The sequence below is a fragment of the Diabrotica undecimpunctata genome, chromosome 3 (assembly GCF_040954645.1).
Source record: "Diabrotica undecimpunctata isolate CICGRU chromosome 3, icDiaUnde3, whole genome shotgun sequence".
NCBI lineage: Eukaryota > Metazoa > Arthropoda > Insecta > Coleoptera > Chrysomelidae > Diabrotica > Diabrotica undecimpunctata.
Window position 1 is genome coordinate 157,078,654 of NC_092805.1, and position 20,375 is coordinate 157,099,028.

The following is a 20,375-nucleotide window of genomic DNA, read 5'->3' on the forward strand; positions in this document are numbered from 1 at the left end:
CACGAAAAAAAGGAATCATGTAAGAAATCAACAGGAGTGGAAAGACAATAAGACTAAATAAGAACTTAATGTAGGAAATAAACATGAAAATAGACCAAGCCAAGTAATTCCATCTAGGATCATGAAAGCACCATGCAGCGAGAATTGCAGAAATGGGTGCTCGGAAAATAAGAGGCAAAAAATATTTGAAAATTATTGGGGACTAGCAGATCATACCAGACAATGGGATTTCATTACGAAATGTGTTCATCAAACAGAAAAGAAATAGGTAATAAAGAAAACCTAGTCAAGACGCAATTTTTCCCGAGAATGTAAGTTTCTGCTCGGAATAAAATAATAAAAATTTGTAAAATGATGTTTTTAACATGCTGGTTATATCGGAAACCTGGCTTACGACTGCCTTGAAAAAAATTGGAGAAAGTGGCACTTTGGAAAAGAATATGCGGGGACACCATACTGTAAGATCCATTAAAATTGCAGAAGATATTAAGGAAAGTGTGAGAATTCATATTAAATTGTTTCCATTAGTTCCTTCACATTCTTTTCCGATATTTTTATTTCTCCATATTGTTTCATTTAGGCAACCTGAGGCTCTGTTTGCTCTATTTACTTGATCTTCCACTTATGTTTCGAGCTTTCCTACTGAATTTTCTCAGCTTTTCTCGATGTTATTGTTTTTCAATATTTTATTCTCAGCAATCTTCTCTGATATTCTTTTTCTGTATAAGTATTCCGTGGATTCCGTATTTAGTTCTTCGACTTTGATTTTTGTTAATGATGTTGATGATGCTACATCTGCTGAGTTGAGTAACTGTCTTAGCAGCAGAAATGTTAGCAGCAAATGAACAATTTTTGTAACACATTATAATTCGCCACTACAGACAAGCTCTCGAAGATCTGGTAATTGGAAGGTTTCTCGAGCATACCTGTTCATAGAAGTTATGAAAGTTTGCATTGGTACTCATTAGTAAATGGTCATATTTGGCAGTAAGTCTTGGCCTAGAACCAGTAAACAAAGTAATAGAAGAAAACGGCAGAAATGAAGTTAACATTAAAAGGTATACGAAATTTAAGAAGATCCCTGGAGGATCTATTGAAGAAACATTTTTAAAGTTGTTATGCTTAATAAAGATGGTACCCCTCCAAAATATATAGATACTCCGAGAATAACACCTTTGCATGGCGCAAAAAATAAGGAGAATCTCAGACAAATATAGAAATAACAAAAAGACTACAAAAAATAAAGACGAAAAAGCTCAAAACCAAACCTCCTGGAGTTAACGCAAAAGAAGATCTCTTGCGTCATCTCCGGAACCTCTGCATCTTACTATCTCATCCTTTACAAATCAATTCTCCGGTTAAGGATCCCATTCCTTGAAGATACTTGTAAAAGTCTAAAATAAAGATCTCCTTCTTTATCAAGCCCCCGCCTTTCCTCGTTTAATTCAAGAATAAATTAACCAGTTTCGAAAAATAATAGATCTACTTGGCTTTATCATTTTATTTGAAAATTAAATATATAATATATGTAATATCACAATATAACATACAATTAATCAGTACAGAAATGTATTTTTTTACTAAACACTTGAAACTGACATATTAAACATTTTGGTTTTGTCAAAATTGTATTTAAAATATGTTATTATTTTGTAATTTTTCTAATTAAAGCATACATATATTTAGACTAAACCAACATATCAAACAAATTATACTTCACATGGCGCGTTCAATAGAATATAAAAAATATAATTCTCAACTTCTTTTGAAAAGTTGTAGTCAAAGGAAGCAATCAGAGATCAATATAGGGTATGTGTATAAGTATCATTTCTACGATTTAATTATTAGAAACGTGAAACCAATAAGATATTTAACATTATACATTTTAAGCTTATTTTCCCTAGTCTTCCTACATCAAATATTTTATTGCTAATGAAAATTAAAAATTCTAGTACGTCGACAGAGAGTAAAACAAATCAATTCGTTAATGAAAGGTTGTCAGTTTATGATATATGTTTCAGGCTTTACATTTATCAGAAGTTTGCTAGAATGACATTCTTTTATGGATTTTTATGCTCCTAAGGAAAACTATTAGTCTAATATTTTAAAAATTAATAACAAGTATAGATTTGATTCAAACCAATTACATATAACGCACTTTACGTAATATGTAATTTGTAGAGAAGTGAATCACCACAAACACAAAACCAAAAGATATTGTGGACTCGAAAAGTAATGTAAAATCACCGAGTAGTCAAATCGATATTAAACTGCAGTTCCCATACATCTGTGTGTAATATATAATAGACTTATGATATAAAAAAACGATTTTAGCGGATCATGGCAATGAAACATTGGTGTGCACAAGTTTGTTTCTATAGCAAATAACACAAACATCATAAATGCCATTTGCTGTATTTATAGAGGATTGGTTCTAATAAATAATTTTACAGTTCTCTACTTAGCATCATTAAATGAAGTTTGATTATTATACATGAAATTATTTCATTATGGACAGAAAATCATTTCACATCCAGTAAATTGCCATATAAACTTCTAACCCGCAAAAGTTTGCTAGACACTTTCATTGGATCACACTTTCGTACAATACTTCTTATGTTAACTTATTACCTGTGCGTGGCAACGATTGGAGCCATCAACAGACACGTCTAATGTACAGTTGGCCACAATTGATAGTTTCTATTTTTTTTACAAGCAGTGGACGTGTTAAAGCATTAATAAAATAATTTCCTTCTTATCTAATTTAATTCTAATATTTTTGGGTCATTGTTTTATTGTACTTTGTTTATTTTGTTTCGTGTGGTTTTGGTTGTAATTATTAGTTTGTTTGGAAAGTTTTACACCTTAGTACAACTCAGAAGTATTATTTAGGATAACCTGATAATTGATAAGGAAAATAGAAAATATTATATAGGTTTTTTTTATAACTTCGTTAATTTTAAATGTTGTTATCAAAATCGGAATAAGGGATTTTGCATTTTTGAAATAATAGATTTGTCCAGTAGACATAGGTAGGTATGTACAGCTGGTTCCCAAAAAAACTGATACGACTCTTAAGAGTGTAGGCGCAAAATTTCGGGCCATTGCTTTTTAAATGTATTCATTTTTTCGAATCCTGAGAAAACTAATAAGTATTTTTGAAAAATTTAAACGCAGAATGAAAGATTACATAATTACTAAGGGCTGAAAGTCCTTGACAACTTCTATAACGTTTGTTTTAGTAAGCTACAGGGGTGAAAAAAAAAAAAGAGAAAATTAAGTGTGATTTTTAATTTCAAATATCTAATTCAAAAGAAACTTTTTGCTTATTATAATGGACTTTCTGCCCTCGGTAATAATGTAGTCTTTCAATCTGCATTTAAATTTTTCAAAAATATTTATTAGTTTTCTCAGGATTCGAAAAAAAATAAATGCATTTAAAAAGCATTGGCCAGAAATTTTGCGCCTTTGTAGAAAATTGAGCTGTGTATTTTGAAGGATAAATACTTCTTATTTACATACTGTCACTGTCAAATCTTACAATTTGTCAGATAACTTATTCTGTTCAACCTCAAAAAATGGTTCCAGATGCTAGCAAATTAACTAAAAGCAAGAATTGTAACGAAATTAGAAGATGGTTGGTCACTATCTGGCGTAGCGAACCATTTTAATATAAGCAGAACAACAGATTTTAATATTAATAAAAATGTTTAAAACATGTTTAAAAAGCGTATAATATATGACAAATGGCAAGCTATTTGAAACACAACTCAGAGTCACTTACACGATATACAACCAGTTATACCTTCCTTAGAGCTACCACCTATGCTCAGAAGACACAAGGTTATTCTAAGAAGATTAAGACTTGGACACACTCGTCTTACACATGGCTTTCTAATGGCATCTACCGATCCACCTGCATGCGGCCATTGCAGCAGTCCCTTAACAGTCAGACATTTCCTTGAAGAATGTCCGCATCTTTCTGCTAAAAGAAAACAACACCAGTTGGGAGATAATATTAAAGAAATATTGAGTGAAACTCAGAAATTTGTAAACCTGTTTAAATATTTAAAAGACATTAAAGTGCTTAGTAAACTCTGTTTAATAATTATGTGTAATGGTTAAATTTGTAAAAAATAAGTATTGTGTTTTATGTACTGTGTATTGTCAAATGTAAAACTGTATATACCTTATATTGTATTATACTGTCATCGTGTCAATGACCTCGTAGTAAAAATATATTAATAAAAGATGGGGAGAACAAGAAACTCTCGAAAGAAAGCAAGGTTCTGGAAGACCAAGAATATTTATCACTCATGAAGATCGTACGCCTTTGGAGCGATTAGAAGAGAATCCTTTTGAAGATGCGAAAACTGTAAGAATTATGTCACAGCTTCCGGGAAGAAAGACAACAACTTGGCGCAGAATTAGCATCGCGTCTTAGGTACCGAACTGCAGCAAAAAAAAACAAGCTCTTACACCACAACAGAAGCAATCAAGACTTATATTTGCTTTAAACCATCAGCTACAAAATCAGGATTTTTGGGACACGGTAATATTTACAGATGAGAAAATTTTTCAATCTTCTAAAAGGGGCAAAATTGGGGTGTATAGACCAGATAATAATAGATTTAATCCTCTATATATTGATAGATATCGAGCAGCTGGTCATTTTAGCGCCAATGTATGGGAATGCATTTCATCTAGAGGAATGGGAATTGTATGGCGTATTGATGGCAGGTTTGTTGGGCAGACTTATCTGAATATTCTAGAAAACATCATGTTTGCCAGTGTGTGTGTATCGTTCCAATTTTAGTATATGTACCGCCGAAGCGAGTACCATGTTTGCCAGTGTAGAACAGTTGTATCCAGAAGATAATTTTATCTTCCAACAAGATATTGTCCTGTTCACACTGTAAATATAATACACCAGTGGCTCCAGAATAACAACATCGGAACCTTACCATGGCCCAGCTACAGTCCAGATTTAAACCCAATCGAAAATGTGTGGGGGGTTATTATAAAACGGTTGTATCGGCGTAATTTTATACCTGAAAATGCTGATGAGCTGTAGCACGGTATACAACAGATTTGGAAAGAGCTCTCTGAAGAAGACAATTTCATAGTTCCTTTCAGGCAGATGGATCGAAGACTACAAGCTGTTATCAATACTAATGGAGATATTACAAAATATTAATTTCATATTTACATAACTAAATTTAGTATAGTTTTGGGTTTCCAGGCCCTTGCTTTCTTTCTAGAGTTTCTTGTTCCCTCCATTTTTTATTAACAGAAAAACTATGGATCTGCTTATGTTATAATGTTTTGCAGCCTCTGATAGTGCCCAGTTATTTTTAATTTGGTTACAATTCTTGCTTTAATATATTGTTGAGTTAAGTCGTTTGTTTTATTCCTTAATAATAATAAAATTAATAACAGCAACCCTATTTTATTTAAAATCCATAATTTATATATTCTTTATACAATGCAGGAATTCAAAATAGATATTTTAGACAATTTAGACCTTAATAAATATTACAATTTATGAATTAACATATGTAATCAATTGTTTGTTGTTTGTTTGTTTATTTTATTATTTGTCTGTTATAATAAATATAATATAATGTCAGACATATCAAATACACTACTTAAAACGATCAAATCTTACCAAGTGTCGTATCAGTTTTTTTAGGAACCAGGTGAAAATACGTGATTGTGTTCCCAGTAACACTAATGGGTCATCTCATATAATTTTATAACTCACAACAAAACTACTTTTGGAAAGCTCTGAATTCTGATGAGATAAAAAAATATTCTTTTCATGAATATATTAAATAATTTTACAAATCAAATTCTACTTATAGGTCTAAAGGATCAACATGTAGCTTCTCTCTATTGTGTGCTCGTCTTTCCAAAGCTGCGTATCTTCTCTTTGGCGCGGTTTTACATCTGCATTCATTGTGGTCGTAAACGGATCCCGTTGAGCATTCGTATACTCCTCTACATTTGCAGGAGCAAGTGTCGATATCCCACTCTTTCTTCTCGTAGTCCCTGTAACATTTGTTCTCTTCGTCTGTGTTTGTGCAAATACAATCGCATTCGTCCTTTCTGTATACTTGGTTTGGAAGGCAATGCTAAAAAATATTTTTGAAATAAGTAAATTTTGGTTTATTTTACTTAATTATACGCAAGTAAAGCGTTACTAATCACATCTAGGATAAGCTATATTGACAAGTGTGTATGAAATAAATATAAGACCGATCTTTATATACAGCATAAATAAGACGATTTATCCCAGGGTGTAAAACTTTCACGCTTCTTATTTTAATCTTAACTAAGATTTTATCGTCAAAATAGTTCAAGGTACAGTCGAGAATGTTGTGTAGGAATATATGGTCTTGGTACAAAAAACACAAGAGCAAAAAGCCTGGTTCAATTCTGCAAACGTTTCGAAATTCTATCACCTCTACAAAAGCATATTCAGGCACAGCTGTGTTCTGGTATCATAATCTATTCGTTGCAAATATCAATAAACGACTATAAATAATTCATAAGGAAATGAAGCAAAAAAAGAATTAAAATTTCTGAATGAAAACAAAGTACCACATGGAAATCTAATCTTCTTCTTCTTCTTCCTTCTTGTATGTAGGCTTTAAAGCCTGTTTCTTCTTCAATATTAGCCTCCTAAATTGTTTAAATTATCGCACTATCTTTTTCTTGGTCTGCCAATACTTCTTCGTCCATTTGGTGACTTATCTCGTACTATTCGTACTATCCTATCCTATTGGTAGCCATTCTACTAATGTGTTTATTGCACTCCCATTTCCGTTTTGTCACCCATCCATTTATGTCTTCTATATTACATGCTCTTCTTATGTTTTCACTTCTCTCCCTATCCAACACACTTTTCCCTGATATTGGTCCGAAGTATTTTCATCTGTTGTTTCTAATAGTCGTCTCGTTTTAGATGTGTCAGGTCTTGTCTTCGCCGAGTATGTTAATATAGGTCTAATTGCTGCTTTATAGATTCTTGTTTTTGTGTCTTGTCTTAGGTGTTTGTTCTTCCAGATTGTGTCATTAAGAGATCCCGCCGCTTTACTAGCTTTTAAGCTTTGTTGTCGTACTCCTTCTTCACCATCTCCGTAACTAGTTATGTCTATTCCCCGATATCTAAACCTTGCTTTATTATTTTTCCATCAATTTCGATTTTACATCGTAGTGAGTATTTAGATGTTGTCATACATTTGGTTTTTTCTGCTGATATTATCATACTGTATTTCTTGGCTGTTGTATTGAAGATGTGTGTTAATCTTTGGAGCTCGTCTTCTGTCTCGGCGATTAATGCGACGTCGTCTACATAACATACTATTTGGATTTCTTTGTTCCCCATTCTGTAGCCATGGCCTTTACGTACTGCTTGTATTATTTTCTATTATTATATTAAAGGGAAGTGGGCTTAACGAGTCACCCTGTCTGACTCCGCTTTGTACTGGTATACACTGTGTTAGTTTTCCACTTATCTTTGCCTGTATTCGATTATGGTAGTAGATGTTTTCAGTGGTTTGTATAATATTGATTGGTATGTTTCTTTTACACAGTAGGTGTAAGACGTCTTCGACTTGGATGCGATCGAAAGCCTTTGTCAGGTCGATAAAACATAAACATGGTTTATTGTACTCGATAGCGTTTTCTGCGATTTGTCTTAGTACAAATACGGCGTCTACGCAGGATCTTTCGGATCTGAATCCTTGTTGTTCATCTGATAAAGTTGTTATTTTACTGATTTTGTTGGTTAGGACTTTTGTGGTAAGCTTAAGTGCGTTGTTCAATAGATTTATTAATACCTCTATAATTGTGGGGGTCTTCTTTATCTTCTTTCTTAAACATTGGCATCATTATGCTGTTTCTCCATGCGTCTGGTATCTTGCAGTGCAATATTAACTTTTGTCATCTCTCGGGTTATATTTTCTTCTCCGTGTTTTAGAAGCTCGTTGGTTATTCCATCTGGTCTTGGTGACTTTCTATTTTTGAGTGAATTTATGGATATTTCTACTTCCTGAAAACTGATTTCTATTTCGTGTCTTAATTCAGGTACGTTATTGTGTTGATTATTATTTTGCTTTCCTTTAAACAGTTCCGTCAGGTATCTTTCTCATTCGTTTGCTGGTATATTATTGTATTCCTTCAATTCTGCCATTTCTTTCCGTTGGTTTCTTATGAATTTCCATATTTGTTTTTGTGTACCGTAGAAGTCGCTTTCCAACATTTTTGTAAACTGTTCCTAGTGTTCATTTTTTGTTCTTTGTTTCATTTCGTATTCTTCTATAGGTGTCTCGAGATTCTGGAGTGTTTAATGTTTTGTACTTCGTGTAGGCCTCTCGCTTCTCTTTAAATTTCTCTTTAATTTTTTTTCTGAACCATGGTGTATTGTTGTTGTTTCTTTTGTTCAGTATGACTTTGCGTTTCCCTAGAGCTTCTGTTGCTGCGTATTCAATGTTGTTTTTAATTTTTTCCCAGCTCGCGTTTATATCTTCGATGTCGTCTATTTGTTTTAGCTGTATCTTCTGTGCTAGCTTCTTTGGTACATTTCTCTTATAGAGTAGTTCTACAGTGATTCTACATTGAATTTTTCATCGGTGATTTCCCGTAGAAAATGTTTTGGTGTTATTTTCATTCTTATTTTTGCTAGTACTAGTTTGTGTTCACTCTCTGCGTCTGCTGAGTTTAAGGTTCGGATATTTAGAATCTGCTTTGGGTCGATTTTTCTATTAGTGACTATAAAGTCAATCATAGATTTATGCCCCCTGAAGTTTTTAAATGTATATTTATACTGGAGCTTATGGTCGAAAAATGTATTATTGGTCCTCAGTTCGTTAAAAGCACAGAGATTAGCCATGAAATCTAATCAATATCCTAAAAACATCAGGAATCGATGGTAAGGATATAAAACTAATCTCAAACTTCTCCAATAAAAAGGTAAGTGCTATTCGAAAATGAACTGACAACAGGGCCGCTTTATCCATTAAGCAATATAGGCAGTTGCCTAGGGCGGCCAATTATGAGAGGACGGCAAAAATACTACACAAAAAGATATTTGTATATAAAAATTAAAAGAACAATTCCTTATCAAGGAAGAAATCTCTGATGTGATCGAAATAAAATGACAATTTTTTCTGTTATATGTATATAAACATCGTAGTTTATTTAAATTCATTTTTAATGTATTCTTATTTAAATAAAAAATTCTGCTTGCAACTTTTTTTCGCAAAAATGGTACATGTTTGAAGGACGGCTACTAGAGAATTGTCTAGGGCGCCAATTGACCTAAATGCGGCCCTGCCTGACCGAGATCTTCACAGGGAAAAGGAGTTTTGACCAGTCGAAAAATTAGTTTCACAGGGATGTATACTGTTTCAGATTTAAACCTTTTTCTTGTCTCCAGTGTTCCAGTGTTCCCTTTCAGTATTTCTTACTAACTCTACATCATTATTAAGTACCTACGAATGTTACCCTATAGTTTCGCTGTTATCTACAACCATTTAGACATATAAAAAACGCTGGTATGACTAGAGAAGATTTACCAGGCGCATTTTTTATTAAAAATAATCGAGATTAAAAAAAATAAAATTCTACAAATTTTAGAGTAAAATCCGGTTGGTAGGTAATTATAGAAGGTTTGAAGGGTTTCTTGGAAACATGTTAAAAATAAAAAATAAATATAAAAAAAATCTAACAGTTAATGAAGTATTGAACAAACCTGAAGACTTAAAAAAAGTTCATTGCCTATCTTATAACAATGCGTTTAATATAATGCCATTTGGATGTTGACTTGTTTATTTTATGCCGAAAGCAATTATTATGAATGGTAAATATAGCATATATACAACTACCTTCATCAGATCGTCATGTAAATTTACTTTATCAAAGACTATACATTTCAAAGACTATATTTTTCTCTGATATCTTTACTTACACTTCTCTAGTTTATGGGTGTCTCTATTTTTGTTTTATCTTTTGTTGTCAAGTTTTTGTTAATGGTCATTTAAATTACTAAACTCGTATGCCTATGTGCACAGTCATTTCATTGCAGGTGATCTTTGTGTGTTCGTTAGAGATTTGCATATTTCAAAATGTGCTGTTAAGGCAACGTATTGTGATATTTCTGTCTTCATCTTCATCGATTTTTTTTTATTTTATTTACCGCATCAATCTTGTAGGTTATTAGCAGTGATACAATAAGTTAAATACAATATAATAAATTACAATCAGTTTTACTACAATTTTTCCTAGTATATGTGTGTAAGGTCTGAGATATGTTATATTTTGTCTATAAATTTGATATGAAGGATAGCAATATATGTTTTACTGATAAATCACAACTACAGTTTGAACAAGGAGGTTTTTCAGATTGTGTAATTAAGTCCTGTTCTTCGCCTTAGTAGATATATATATATTGTTAGTCATATTCAGTCCAAAATCTAATTTTTGCAAAAGGAATTTGTTCGGAGATCTTGGGTGATTACATGAATAGTTTTGTTAGCAACCCTTCAGTATGTACCTATAAATTACTATTGGATCTACAAAATCGTAACGATGAAAACTTTTCTTCGCTGTTTTTTTTTGTGTTCGTTATTAATAAAGCATTGCTAGAAAAATGAAGTTATTAACAATGCTAAAGCATGACTATTATTTACCTCTGCCCTTACTTTACAGTCGCATTTGCATTTTAAATGCCTCTCCAATGGAATGAGTTCCTTGGACACGTATCGCATCTTTTTGTCGCCAGTATATTGAGCTTTTATCACCTGAAAAACAAAATAATTCATTTTCAAAATATTTTAACTACCAATTTTTTCTTTCTTCACATCGTAATAGCTGGATTGTCTCGAGAGGAGACCTCTCAAGGTAATAATCAAAGAGCATAATCTATGTTTAATGAATTATATTGTCATAATTGAAAAGTTTCCTACCAAAAGATTCGACGATCTTCATTTTTTTAATATTTATCAATATGTCGACATTATTATTTATCGAAACGTTTGAGAATGTATAGAAGTACAATATAACGACATACAATCCATTGAAATTTTTGGGAAAATATTTACTTTAATGACAGAAAAGGGTACTGAAAGAAAATAAATACTGACGTCGTTCAAATATTGAACACAAAAATGTTGTAATTTACAATAAAAAAATTAAAATTATTTTTATAATGTAAAATTATCGAACTAAACTACGGATACAGCAACTATAAAGAAAATGACCATTTTGTTATGTAGACGCAAGCATCGTCAAATTAAAAATATCAATTGATCAAATCGATTATTCATGGTAAGAGATTTGTTTGTTTTTAAGAGAATCTGTGTGGATGTCGTGTTCGTCCCAGCTTGCGTAGAGGAGAAGTTCTGAATTCAGTAGGGACAGACGGGCGGGGGAGTCTTCAACCCCGACATGGCGCGTCCCAGTGACTGATAGGGAAATGTCCTACAGATATGTAGGATAGGTGTGAATAAGGTCTCACCATATAAGCACCTGTGGACCAACTGAGGCCATGGCATAGTGCAGCAACTATATCATTACTGTATCAAGGCTACACTGGAATGATTTCTGCTGTTGGTTTGATAACAGACACTTACGGGCGAATATCACATAATGATTCAACCGCCGTAACACTGCGATCAGGCAGGCAAGGGGAAACCACCTGATTATTTTCCCTCCAAATTTCCAACTTCCAGATTTCACTCCAAATGAATAAATAGCCTAATACAAAAATTAGAGATGCCATGCGATCCGGATAGCGACCATCACTGCCCTGATTCCTGACCAGAGAGTGAGAAATGGGTTAACGAGCACGAATGCGTGAGAAACCCAGCCACTTGTAGTAAATGGATGACTGGAAGAGAAAGCCAAGCACAGAAGCTCCAAAGTAAAAAATCGATGAATATAGGGACATGAAACGTCTTCTCCAAACTGGAAAAGTTCACATAGTAGAGAAAGAGCTAATAAGACAAAATATAAAGATATGTGGTCTAGCAGACACCACTTAAGAAGGCTCTAAACATGTACTAGTCCAAATAAAGGACACCAAAATCAAATCGACTACATACTCGTGCCGAAAAGATGGAAAACCTCAGTATTCAATGTAAAAGCTATACGTGGAGCATATGTGTAAATGGATTAAAAAGCTAAATACATTTATCAGAAATAGAGTGCAAACCGCGTAAATCCCAAAAGAACAAACATTGGATATCAGGGAAAACCTGAGAATTAGTGGAAAGAAGAAGAGGTATGCTACAACATACCACAAAAAGAGGAAGCAACGCTTAAGAAATAGCGGAACTGAGCAGGAAAATTAACTGTATGTGCATCAGAGCTTTGATTCATTAGAGATCAGATTTTGCTGCAGTGCTACGAATTTTTTAACTTGCCCTTCAGTACTTGAAGAAAACAGGTAGCCATACCTAAATAGTTGAACGTTGTTTAAGTGCTACTTACTTGTACAGAAATAGTTTCGATTTCAACAGGTTGGCATGCAAGTAGTCGATGTGAACAGCACCCATTGCACCTCTCAATTCTTGTACATTTAGGAATATACAAAATGGAAGGATCGTCTGAATTAACCAGAGGAACTGTAGTATTTTCCGGCTTACAACCTGCTTTAGCTGGAATATATCCGGCCTCTGCGGAAAAAATATTGTTACTGTGTTAATATCAACAAAACATTTTCTATTCTGTACTTAGTACCAGAATTGTAGCGAGTGATTCATAATTTCAATGTTGACCTTTGCGGGTCTGAGGGGACAGGAAATCGACGAGTCATAGACGTGCGGTTATTATTAAAACAATAATCAGCATTTTAGAACGAATTGATTGTCATAAAAATTATTTTCTTATTTCATAGATGAAGAAGTTAAGATTAAGAAAACTAATGCTTCTTAAATATATTTTCTTGGGAAAAACCCTTTATCCGTTTAAATTAACAAACTTATTTCTGATTCAAGGATTAAATTTAATATATATATATATATATATATATATATATATATATATATATATATATATATATATATATATATATATACCCGGTATTTAGGCGGCACACGCCCTTCCGGTAGGGATCTATGGAGGAGTATCACCGAGCCGCAAGCCCTTATCTCTTGCCGTACTGCTCCACCATAGGCCGATCAGATACCAGCATACTCTAGACTAAGCCGCAGATTCATTTAGAATTTTAAACTGCTGCGTTAGCCTTTTTGTTTTCTGTACACCGAGCTGGGGATCGAACTAACATCTCTCGCAGTGAAGCGAAGGAGAAGCCAGCCGCCCAGCCCGCTTGGCTATCCGATCGACAAAATTTAAATTTAAATTTAATTTCTATTGTTAAATGAATTAAAGTTATTTATTCACAAGCGTCTTCCACTCATAATGTTACAAACAATTCTGTTCTCTGTTTTATAATGCCCTGTCAGTAGGGTCATCAAAAACTGACTTACAGATAGGATACAATAAAAGATGGCGAACAATAGCCCGAACAATGGGGTTGTTGCTAGTTACATCGACTTAATATGCGACGAAATTGTTGATCTCGGACATTATTTGCCATAAGAGAAAAATATAAACTACAACATTGCAGATAACTTCAAGTTGAATCATACACGCTGACAACGTTACATTTTTCCTAGAACCCAAATCTTTACCAAAAACATTTGAACAGTTTAAAAATAGACCAGTCAAATTATTGAAATGTATGTCATATAAAATGAGATCTCTTACATGAGAACATATAGTCTTTGAACAGTCAGAATAAGGTTTTTGTCAATGTTTAAGAGATTAAACAGATTCTGTAATAATCCACCAATTTGTTTATTAAATAATAATTAAATTTTCTCCTTTTGTCGGTATTCCAACAACAAAAATATTTTTTTCTGAAGGGTAAACGTCCAATTTTACTGGCCCATACATATTAAAACATGAAACACTCGCTACAATTGTGGTAACTTACTGTGGTTTATTCGCAGAATTTTGCTGAATATCCTCCTTATATAAGAATTTATAGTTGTATTTATTCGGTTATATTATTATCCGGTTAAAAATTAATAATGATCTACCTGTTCTTCATGTTCCCCGAGAGATAAATATTTTAATTCAAAAGGAAAGTAAATATATTTATTATAAGCTGATGTCATTGCTTATAGGAATAAAAGCGAAAAAACAAATTAATCGTGGCTGCAATAAATTTGCGGTGGTAATAACTTACCTTAAAAGAGGTGGTATTTAAAAGAGAGTTTTGTTTAGTGTTAATATATTTAATGACGAACTGTAAGGTATCAAGAACGCAAAACTAGATGGAAAAAAAATATACAGAAGAAGAACCATGTTGGTCAGAAAAATTGTGATTTTAAATCTAATTAAAAAACAATAAAATATAAATTATGATTGTGATAGTTATATGTAAATGCGGAAAGCCATAGACAAACAACTAGAAATTATAGTTTAGTATAGTTTAGTTTCGACATTGTAGACACTAAATTCCGGGAAATGGTGATGACTCTTCCGAGCTATTTTGGCCTTCAAGTGTCGTACAACAATGTTTATGTAAGAGTGAGAGTAGAGTAGGGCTACAGTTATTGAAGAATTTATACAAATTATATGTACTACTATTCTCTCCTCGGCGCTAAGAAATTTCTAAAAAAAATGCTATTAAAACTCAATTATCGTTTTAAAAATTTAGTGCCTGCAATTTTGATACGCAACTATAATGGAAAACATTGTGTAATTTACTATTTTTACTGGGCTTTAACAAGAGTTTTAGTTTAAAAGATTTTTTTAAAGGAATCTCGAAGTCTAAATTGAAACGTCAAAATAAACTTATTTTAAACTAAAATTGTAGTTAATTCCCAGTATAAACAGTGAATTTTATTAAAATGTCAGAAAAAATAGCTTCAGAACAACAGCAAGAAAATATTGAGAACATTTATGTATATAATAAATACAACGTAACTAGTACTCATAACAATTTTATCTATAGTAGAAGCCACAGTTAGAATGCAGTGCAGGTAAAATAGGCAATGTATTTCTTACGGGAGAACGGCCGACCACGTTGCCGGTTTGCTCCGAGCGGCTCATCAGGACCGGATTTAAGAATCATAGCACTGGAATATAGGCGCACACAACAATTGCCTAAGATTGTATAAAAGACTATCATTATTGTTTTAACTAAGCATGATTCAATCATCGATTTAAAAATAAGAGAGTTACATTGTCGAACTAACCAATAACATGAAGAAAAATACTATAAAAAAAAAATAAAATACTTATATCAAAAATTCATTGTCGATAGGTTATCTATATTTATCAATTTTCAATAGCTTCAATTGTAAATACATTCTTTGGGAAAAAATGTCATTATAAAGTCATTAGGAGAAGCGAATCCATTTTAATCCCCATTGTCCACACAAAGTAAACATGTCTCCTTCTCGATTTGGGTACTGGCCATTAGACAAAAAACTCGTTGGCAAAACTATGAGAGGTCAGTCCTATTTCATTTTCGCAAGCTGATAAAAGTACCTACATCCTGGAGCCGTTGCCAGTATCTGTCGTCAATTTTAAACAGGGTATGACTCTTAGTGTGCAAGTAAAACGTGTGGTGTTAAATGTAGTGAACTATCATCTAAATTTAAAAAATGGTGACTGCTTGACTATTACTGTGGAAAAAGTTTTAACAATGTGCAGTGTGAGTGTTCGCAAAATTTATGACATCCGCGAAGAGGCCCAGCAAGGCAAACTGAAACCGGTACAAAAATGGAAGAAAAACAGTTTCCAGTCCAATTCATGTGAGAATACTTACGATGAGGGAGTGAAATTTCGAATAAGGAAAATCGTCCACGACTTTTTTTTTGGAAAACATACCACCAACCATGGACAGCATAATGAACAGAGTGAAGGATAATGAGAACCTACTAGCTTTTTCAAAAACCGCATTTCGTAGGCTAGTAAATGACATTTATTTTGAATATGCTAAAAGAGGTCGAGATTCAATAATGATTAAAAGAAAAGATATCATATCCTGGAGACACGTACCTCAGACAAATAAAAACATTGTGGAAAAAGGATAATGTAAAACTTTTTTATACCGATGATGAGTCTTGAATTAACGTCGGCGCTTCAGTTAAAAAGGAATGGAGGGACACAACGATCAAGAATCCACGAGATGCCTTCATAAAAGGGCTCTCTACTGGACTCAAAGCCAGCTAACCCAAAGATGTCCGTGGTTTTTTCTACTTCATGCTGGAAGCGAAACTGGTTTTGTGAAATAGGCCGAATTAACTTTCTTGACCAAGAAGGGAACCGCTGATTACCACGACGAAATAGACGAGGATCTATATAAAGAATGGTTTGAGAAGAGGTTAATTCCAAACTTGTCGAAAGACAAAGAAAACGTTGTCGTTTCGTATCGAAAACGCATATCTAAAGAGCTGTGGCATAATTATGTGAACCACGTCAAGAAAGTACAAGAAAAAATGTTTGCGGTGGACAATTTGCAGGAATATATTGAACCAGTGATAGTTAATATAGAAGATGATTCAGAGGATGAGGACGATTTAGATATGGATTGCCATTAGTATTAATTAACGAGAAATATTTCAGATTAAATGCTCTTCTGTTTTTTCAGTATTGTACGTCCAGTACGTCCAGAACAGTTCACAGTTATGATCTTCTTGTGAACTTTATGTATATATATTTATCGTGTCGTATAGGGTAAACTACTTGCATTTTTTTGTATATATGTATATAAGTATTTACGAGGTATTAGATATTTTATATATACAGGCATTTTTATAGAATTAATTTGTTTTTTTGGTTATTCTCTTATTTAACTCAGTTAAATTAATGAGTAAAGATTTTTGAAATGAAGTGCGTACGGTCCTGATTTCTCAGTCTATCGCCAAACTACCATACACCTACCACTGTGCCGACATGAGCGGCAGCGCTGCGCGCCGTAAGACCAACACTACATTCTAAGTGTGACTTCTACTATATTTATAACACGATATAGCCTTTACAAGATGCTATATACAATGCAAACAGTCGCCACAATTTGCAAGGCTACATGTAGGTACATACAGACGGCAAGCTCCAAGCAACGTGCTTAGTATTATAATAGACACTCACTCTTTCCCAACTTACTTCTCTCTTGTGTGTCAGATCCAAATCTACCTGCAAAAGACAAGAAAGAAGTTAGACAATTGTGAAATCTTCGACAGTCAAAAATTTACAAACAATTAAACTTTAATTTACGTTAGCTATTGATTTATAAATCAACTTTTACAACGGTAATGTCTACCATAAAAATCAATTGTGCCAGCTAAGCTAAATTTTTTCTTCTTCAAGTGCCCTATCCGTTTAGCGGATGTTAATATTTTGTCGATTATCATCAATCAGCTTATTGACTGTTGCTAAGAAAAGTTATTCCAACATACATTTTTTTTTATAGTTAAATGATACTTTATTAATCACTGATTTGGATTTTTATTCCACGATCTTTGTCGAGTTTTTTCCGATTTTTCATCACTCGATATACAAACTGAACTCTTCTGACTGCCTTGTGTGCACAATATGTGTTACTTTTTCGTTTTTAAATAATTTTTATAATTTTTTCATCTCTCTTTAATCTAGTCTCATTAGATTCTATCTCTCTCCATCTAATACACATTATTCTTCTGCAGAATAAGTACAGAAAAAAACGAAATAGACAGTCAAAATCATAGACTATAATATCTCGTCATGACAAATCCACAATTATGATATTAACTTGTTTTTTATTTATAGAAAAGCGTAAGATGGAAACTTACTTGAAAACAATGGTGTCTGGTCGTCATCCTCGTATCCCTCAATATAGTTAAGCAAAATATCATCTACGTCATACATATCCAATTTTTCCAAAAAATCTCTGGGAATCTAAAAAATTCAAGTTTGGTTAATTAGTTTTTCTTTTAAAATTTTACGGATAGCTTAACAGTTTTGACTAACGATTCACATACTACTATACCCTAATATTACTACAAAGAGAAAACCAAAAAGTATAGTCAATATCGATTTTCGGAGAGCATTGACAAACTACCGAATAGTATCTATTTTATTTATTGGGAATCAACTATAATTTTAATTAAAAATACGTTTATTTTGACAATTCGATTCCCAATTCGGAATTTGTTCTCAAAACACAAAATAAACAAATTATTTTATTTTATTACTTGGTAATACAAAAAAATTCTTCAAATATTTCAATTTTTTCTGCCTCATCTATAAAACCCTAGGAAGACAATATACACTGCTTGTCCAGTAGTATAACAACAACAATAATCATAATTTCATATCTATTAATATAAGAGCAACGCAAAGAGCAATGGAACGAATCATGCTTGGAATATCACTGAGAGACAAGATTAGAAACACCGAGATAAGACGTAGAACGAAGATTAGGGATATTTTGGAAGAAATTACAAAAATGAAATGGCGCAGGGTAGGTCACATAGCCCGATATAATGACAACAGGTGGACACGGAAAATTCTAGAATGGAGTCCAAGGACGACAACAAGAAGCATGGAAAGACCTCAAAAAAGATGGGTAGATGACATAAGAGAAGTGGCAGGCAAACAGTGGAGTAGATAGAGAAAGATGGAAGCAATTGGGAGAGACCTATATTCAGGAGTGGATGGAAAATATAAAATAAATAAATAAAATATAAAATATAAAATATTTATTTGCCAAATAAAGTACCGAATAAGAAGTTATCTGGAAGATAATTAATGTTTATTGTAGTTTGCATTATGTTAGGTTATCGCGAAATCAAAAATATAACCTAAATATTATTGTTTATTGTAGGTGAGAGACATGGAACCCGTATTAGAAGATTTATTGTAATCAAAGAGTATGATGTTTAATGTTTATAACTTAGTGCGAGAATGTTATATTTGATGCAGAATCGACCATTTAAATTTTTGTAATGATAAAGACTTTTTTAAGAGGTTTAGATTAAGTAATTAAGTACCGATTGCTCCAGTTAATAATTATCCAATGAAAGATTCAGGGCAAACGAAGCGTGGGGAGACGACGTATATCTTGGCTGCGCAATTTAAGAGACTGGTTCCAGTGCACATCTAACCAATTATTTAGAGCAACAGCTTCAAAGATACGAATAGCAATGATGATTGCCAAACTCCGTAGCGAGAGGGCACTTGAAGAAGAAGAAGATTAAGTAAACCAACGGTGATCTATATTCTGAGAATATATTGTAAATAGGTGTTAATAAAAGATTATAAAAGTAGATATTTTACATATTTTTCTTTACTAGTTTATCCATTCAGTGTTTTCATAATCTTGGTAATTAAATTAAGGATTAATTAACGTTCTCCAAGAGATATTGGTGCTGTTGATTATATAATAGCAGTATAGGATTCCAAAATTAAAAAGTCTCTGTCAAATTATTTTAATGATTATAAAATTCATTTCATTGTAAAAAAAGAATTCTGACAATTTCGTGATACTTTTTGGATATGTTATTGTAGGTACCTGCCAGGTAGGTGTAAATATTTTTGTATTTTTGATAAGTTTAAATAGAGATAATAGAAATTAACTGTTACTTGGAGATTCTGATTATACATTGAAGCCATTTTTAAGGAGTTCACTCTAAAATCCATAAAAAAAATTTCTATAATGAATTCCATATTAAAACCAGATATTGTAGCATTTCTATTTTCCTTTCGTATGTATTACAACACCGAAAAATATTTTCAATCTTTTTGCGTTGCTGAGATTGATAATATAATCATTTTAAGTTTGTTTATATAACACAGATGGTATTTCCTTGATATTGATTCCGCTTAATATTGCGCGTCAAATAAATATCCACTTAGGTTGATTTGAAAAGTATGTGGGAAGGAGAACGATTTTTAAATATTATGAGATCACTCTGCAATAGACCACGATAGGAGTCAGGTCATTGTTTAGTCCGAATTTTTCTTTTTTAAATTCGTAATGTTTTTTTTTGTTTTCGTTTTTGTTATGGGAAAATGTGTAGTGCAGCAGTGTGGAGTTTAAGTGAAAGTTTGGATTGAGATTTGAAAGAGATAGCTTTCGGGTGTAGTCTTCAAAAGCCGGCAATTTTTTTTGTGGAGAGGTGAATTTGAGCTCAAAATGCAATGTGGCAGTTTTTGTTGTTAATCAACGATTTGTTTGTGCTGTGCTTTATATGAGAGATTTGCAACACGGCGTTTCCAACCATTTGAGAGTTCCACATGGTTTAAAGAATTAATTGAGTGGCCGAGTTTTGAAGATTGCAGTTTGTTGTGAACCAGGATAATCTGAAGCAAGA

At 32.7% G+C, this 20,375-nt stretch overlaps 1 protein-coding gene across 3 annotated transcripts in view; it reads right to left on the reverse strand.

Moving 5' to 3' along the window:
* Positions 1 to 1,487: 1,487 nt before the first annotated feature.
* Pvf1 (PDGF- and VEGF-related factor 1) overlaps positions 1,488 to 20,375 on the reverse strand; it is a 56,029-nt gene continuing 37,141 nt past the window's right edge. The window contains exons 4-8 of one of the 3 annotated variants that reach the window (XM_072527276.1): positions 17,853 to 17,958; positions 17,188 to 17,217; positions 12,496 to 12,680; positions 10,695 to 10,805; positions 1,488 to 6,134 (exon numbers count right to left, since the gene is read on the reverse strand). In XM_072527276.1, the coding sequence (XP_072383377.1) occupies positions 5,859 to 6,134; positions 10,695 to 10,805; positions 12,496 to 12,680; positions 17,188 to 17,217; positions 17,853 to 17,958 (708 nt within the window). In that variant the 3' untranslated portion in view covers positions 1,488 to 5,858. Of the gene's footprint in view, positions 6,135 to 10,694; positions 10,806 to 12,495; positions 12,681 to 17,172; positions 17,218 to 17,852; positions 17,959 to 20,375 lie in introns of all 3 variants that reach the window. The other 2 variants (XM_072527275.1, XM_072527274.1) reach the window with 2 other exon arrangements.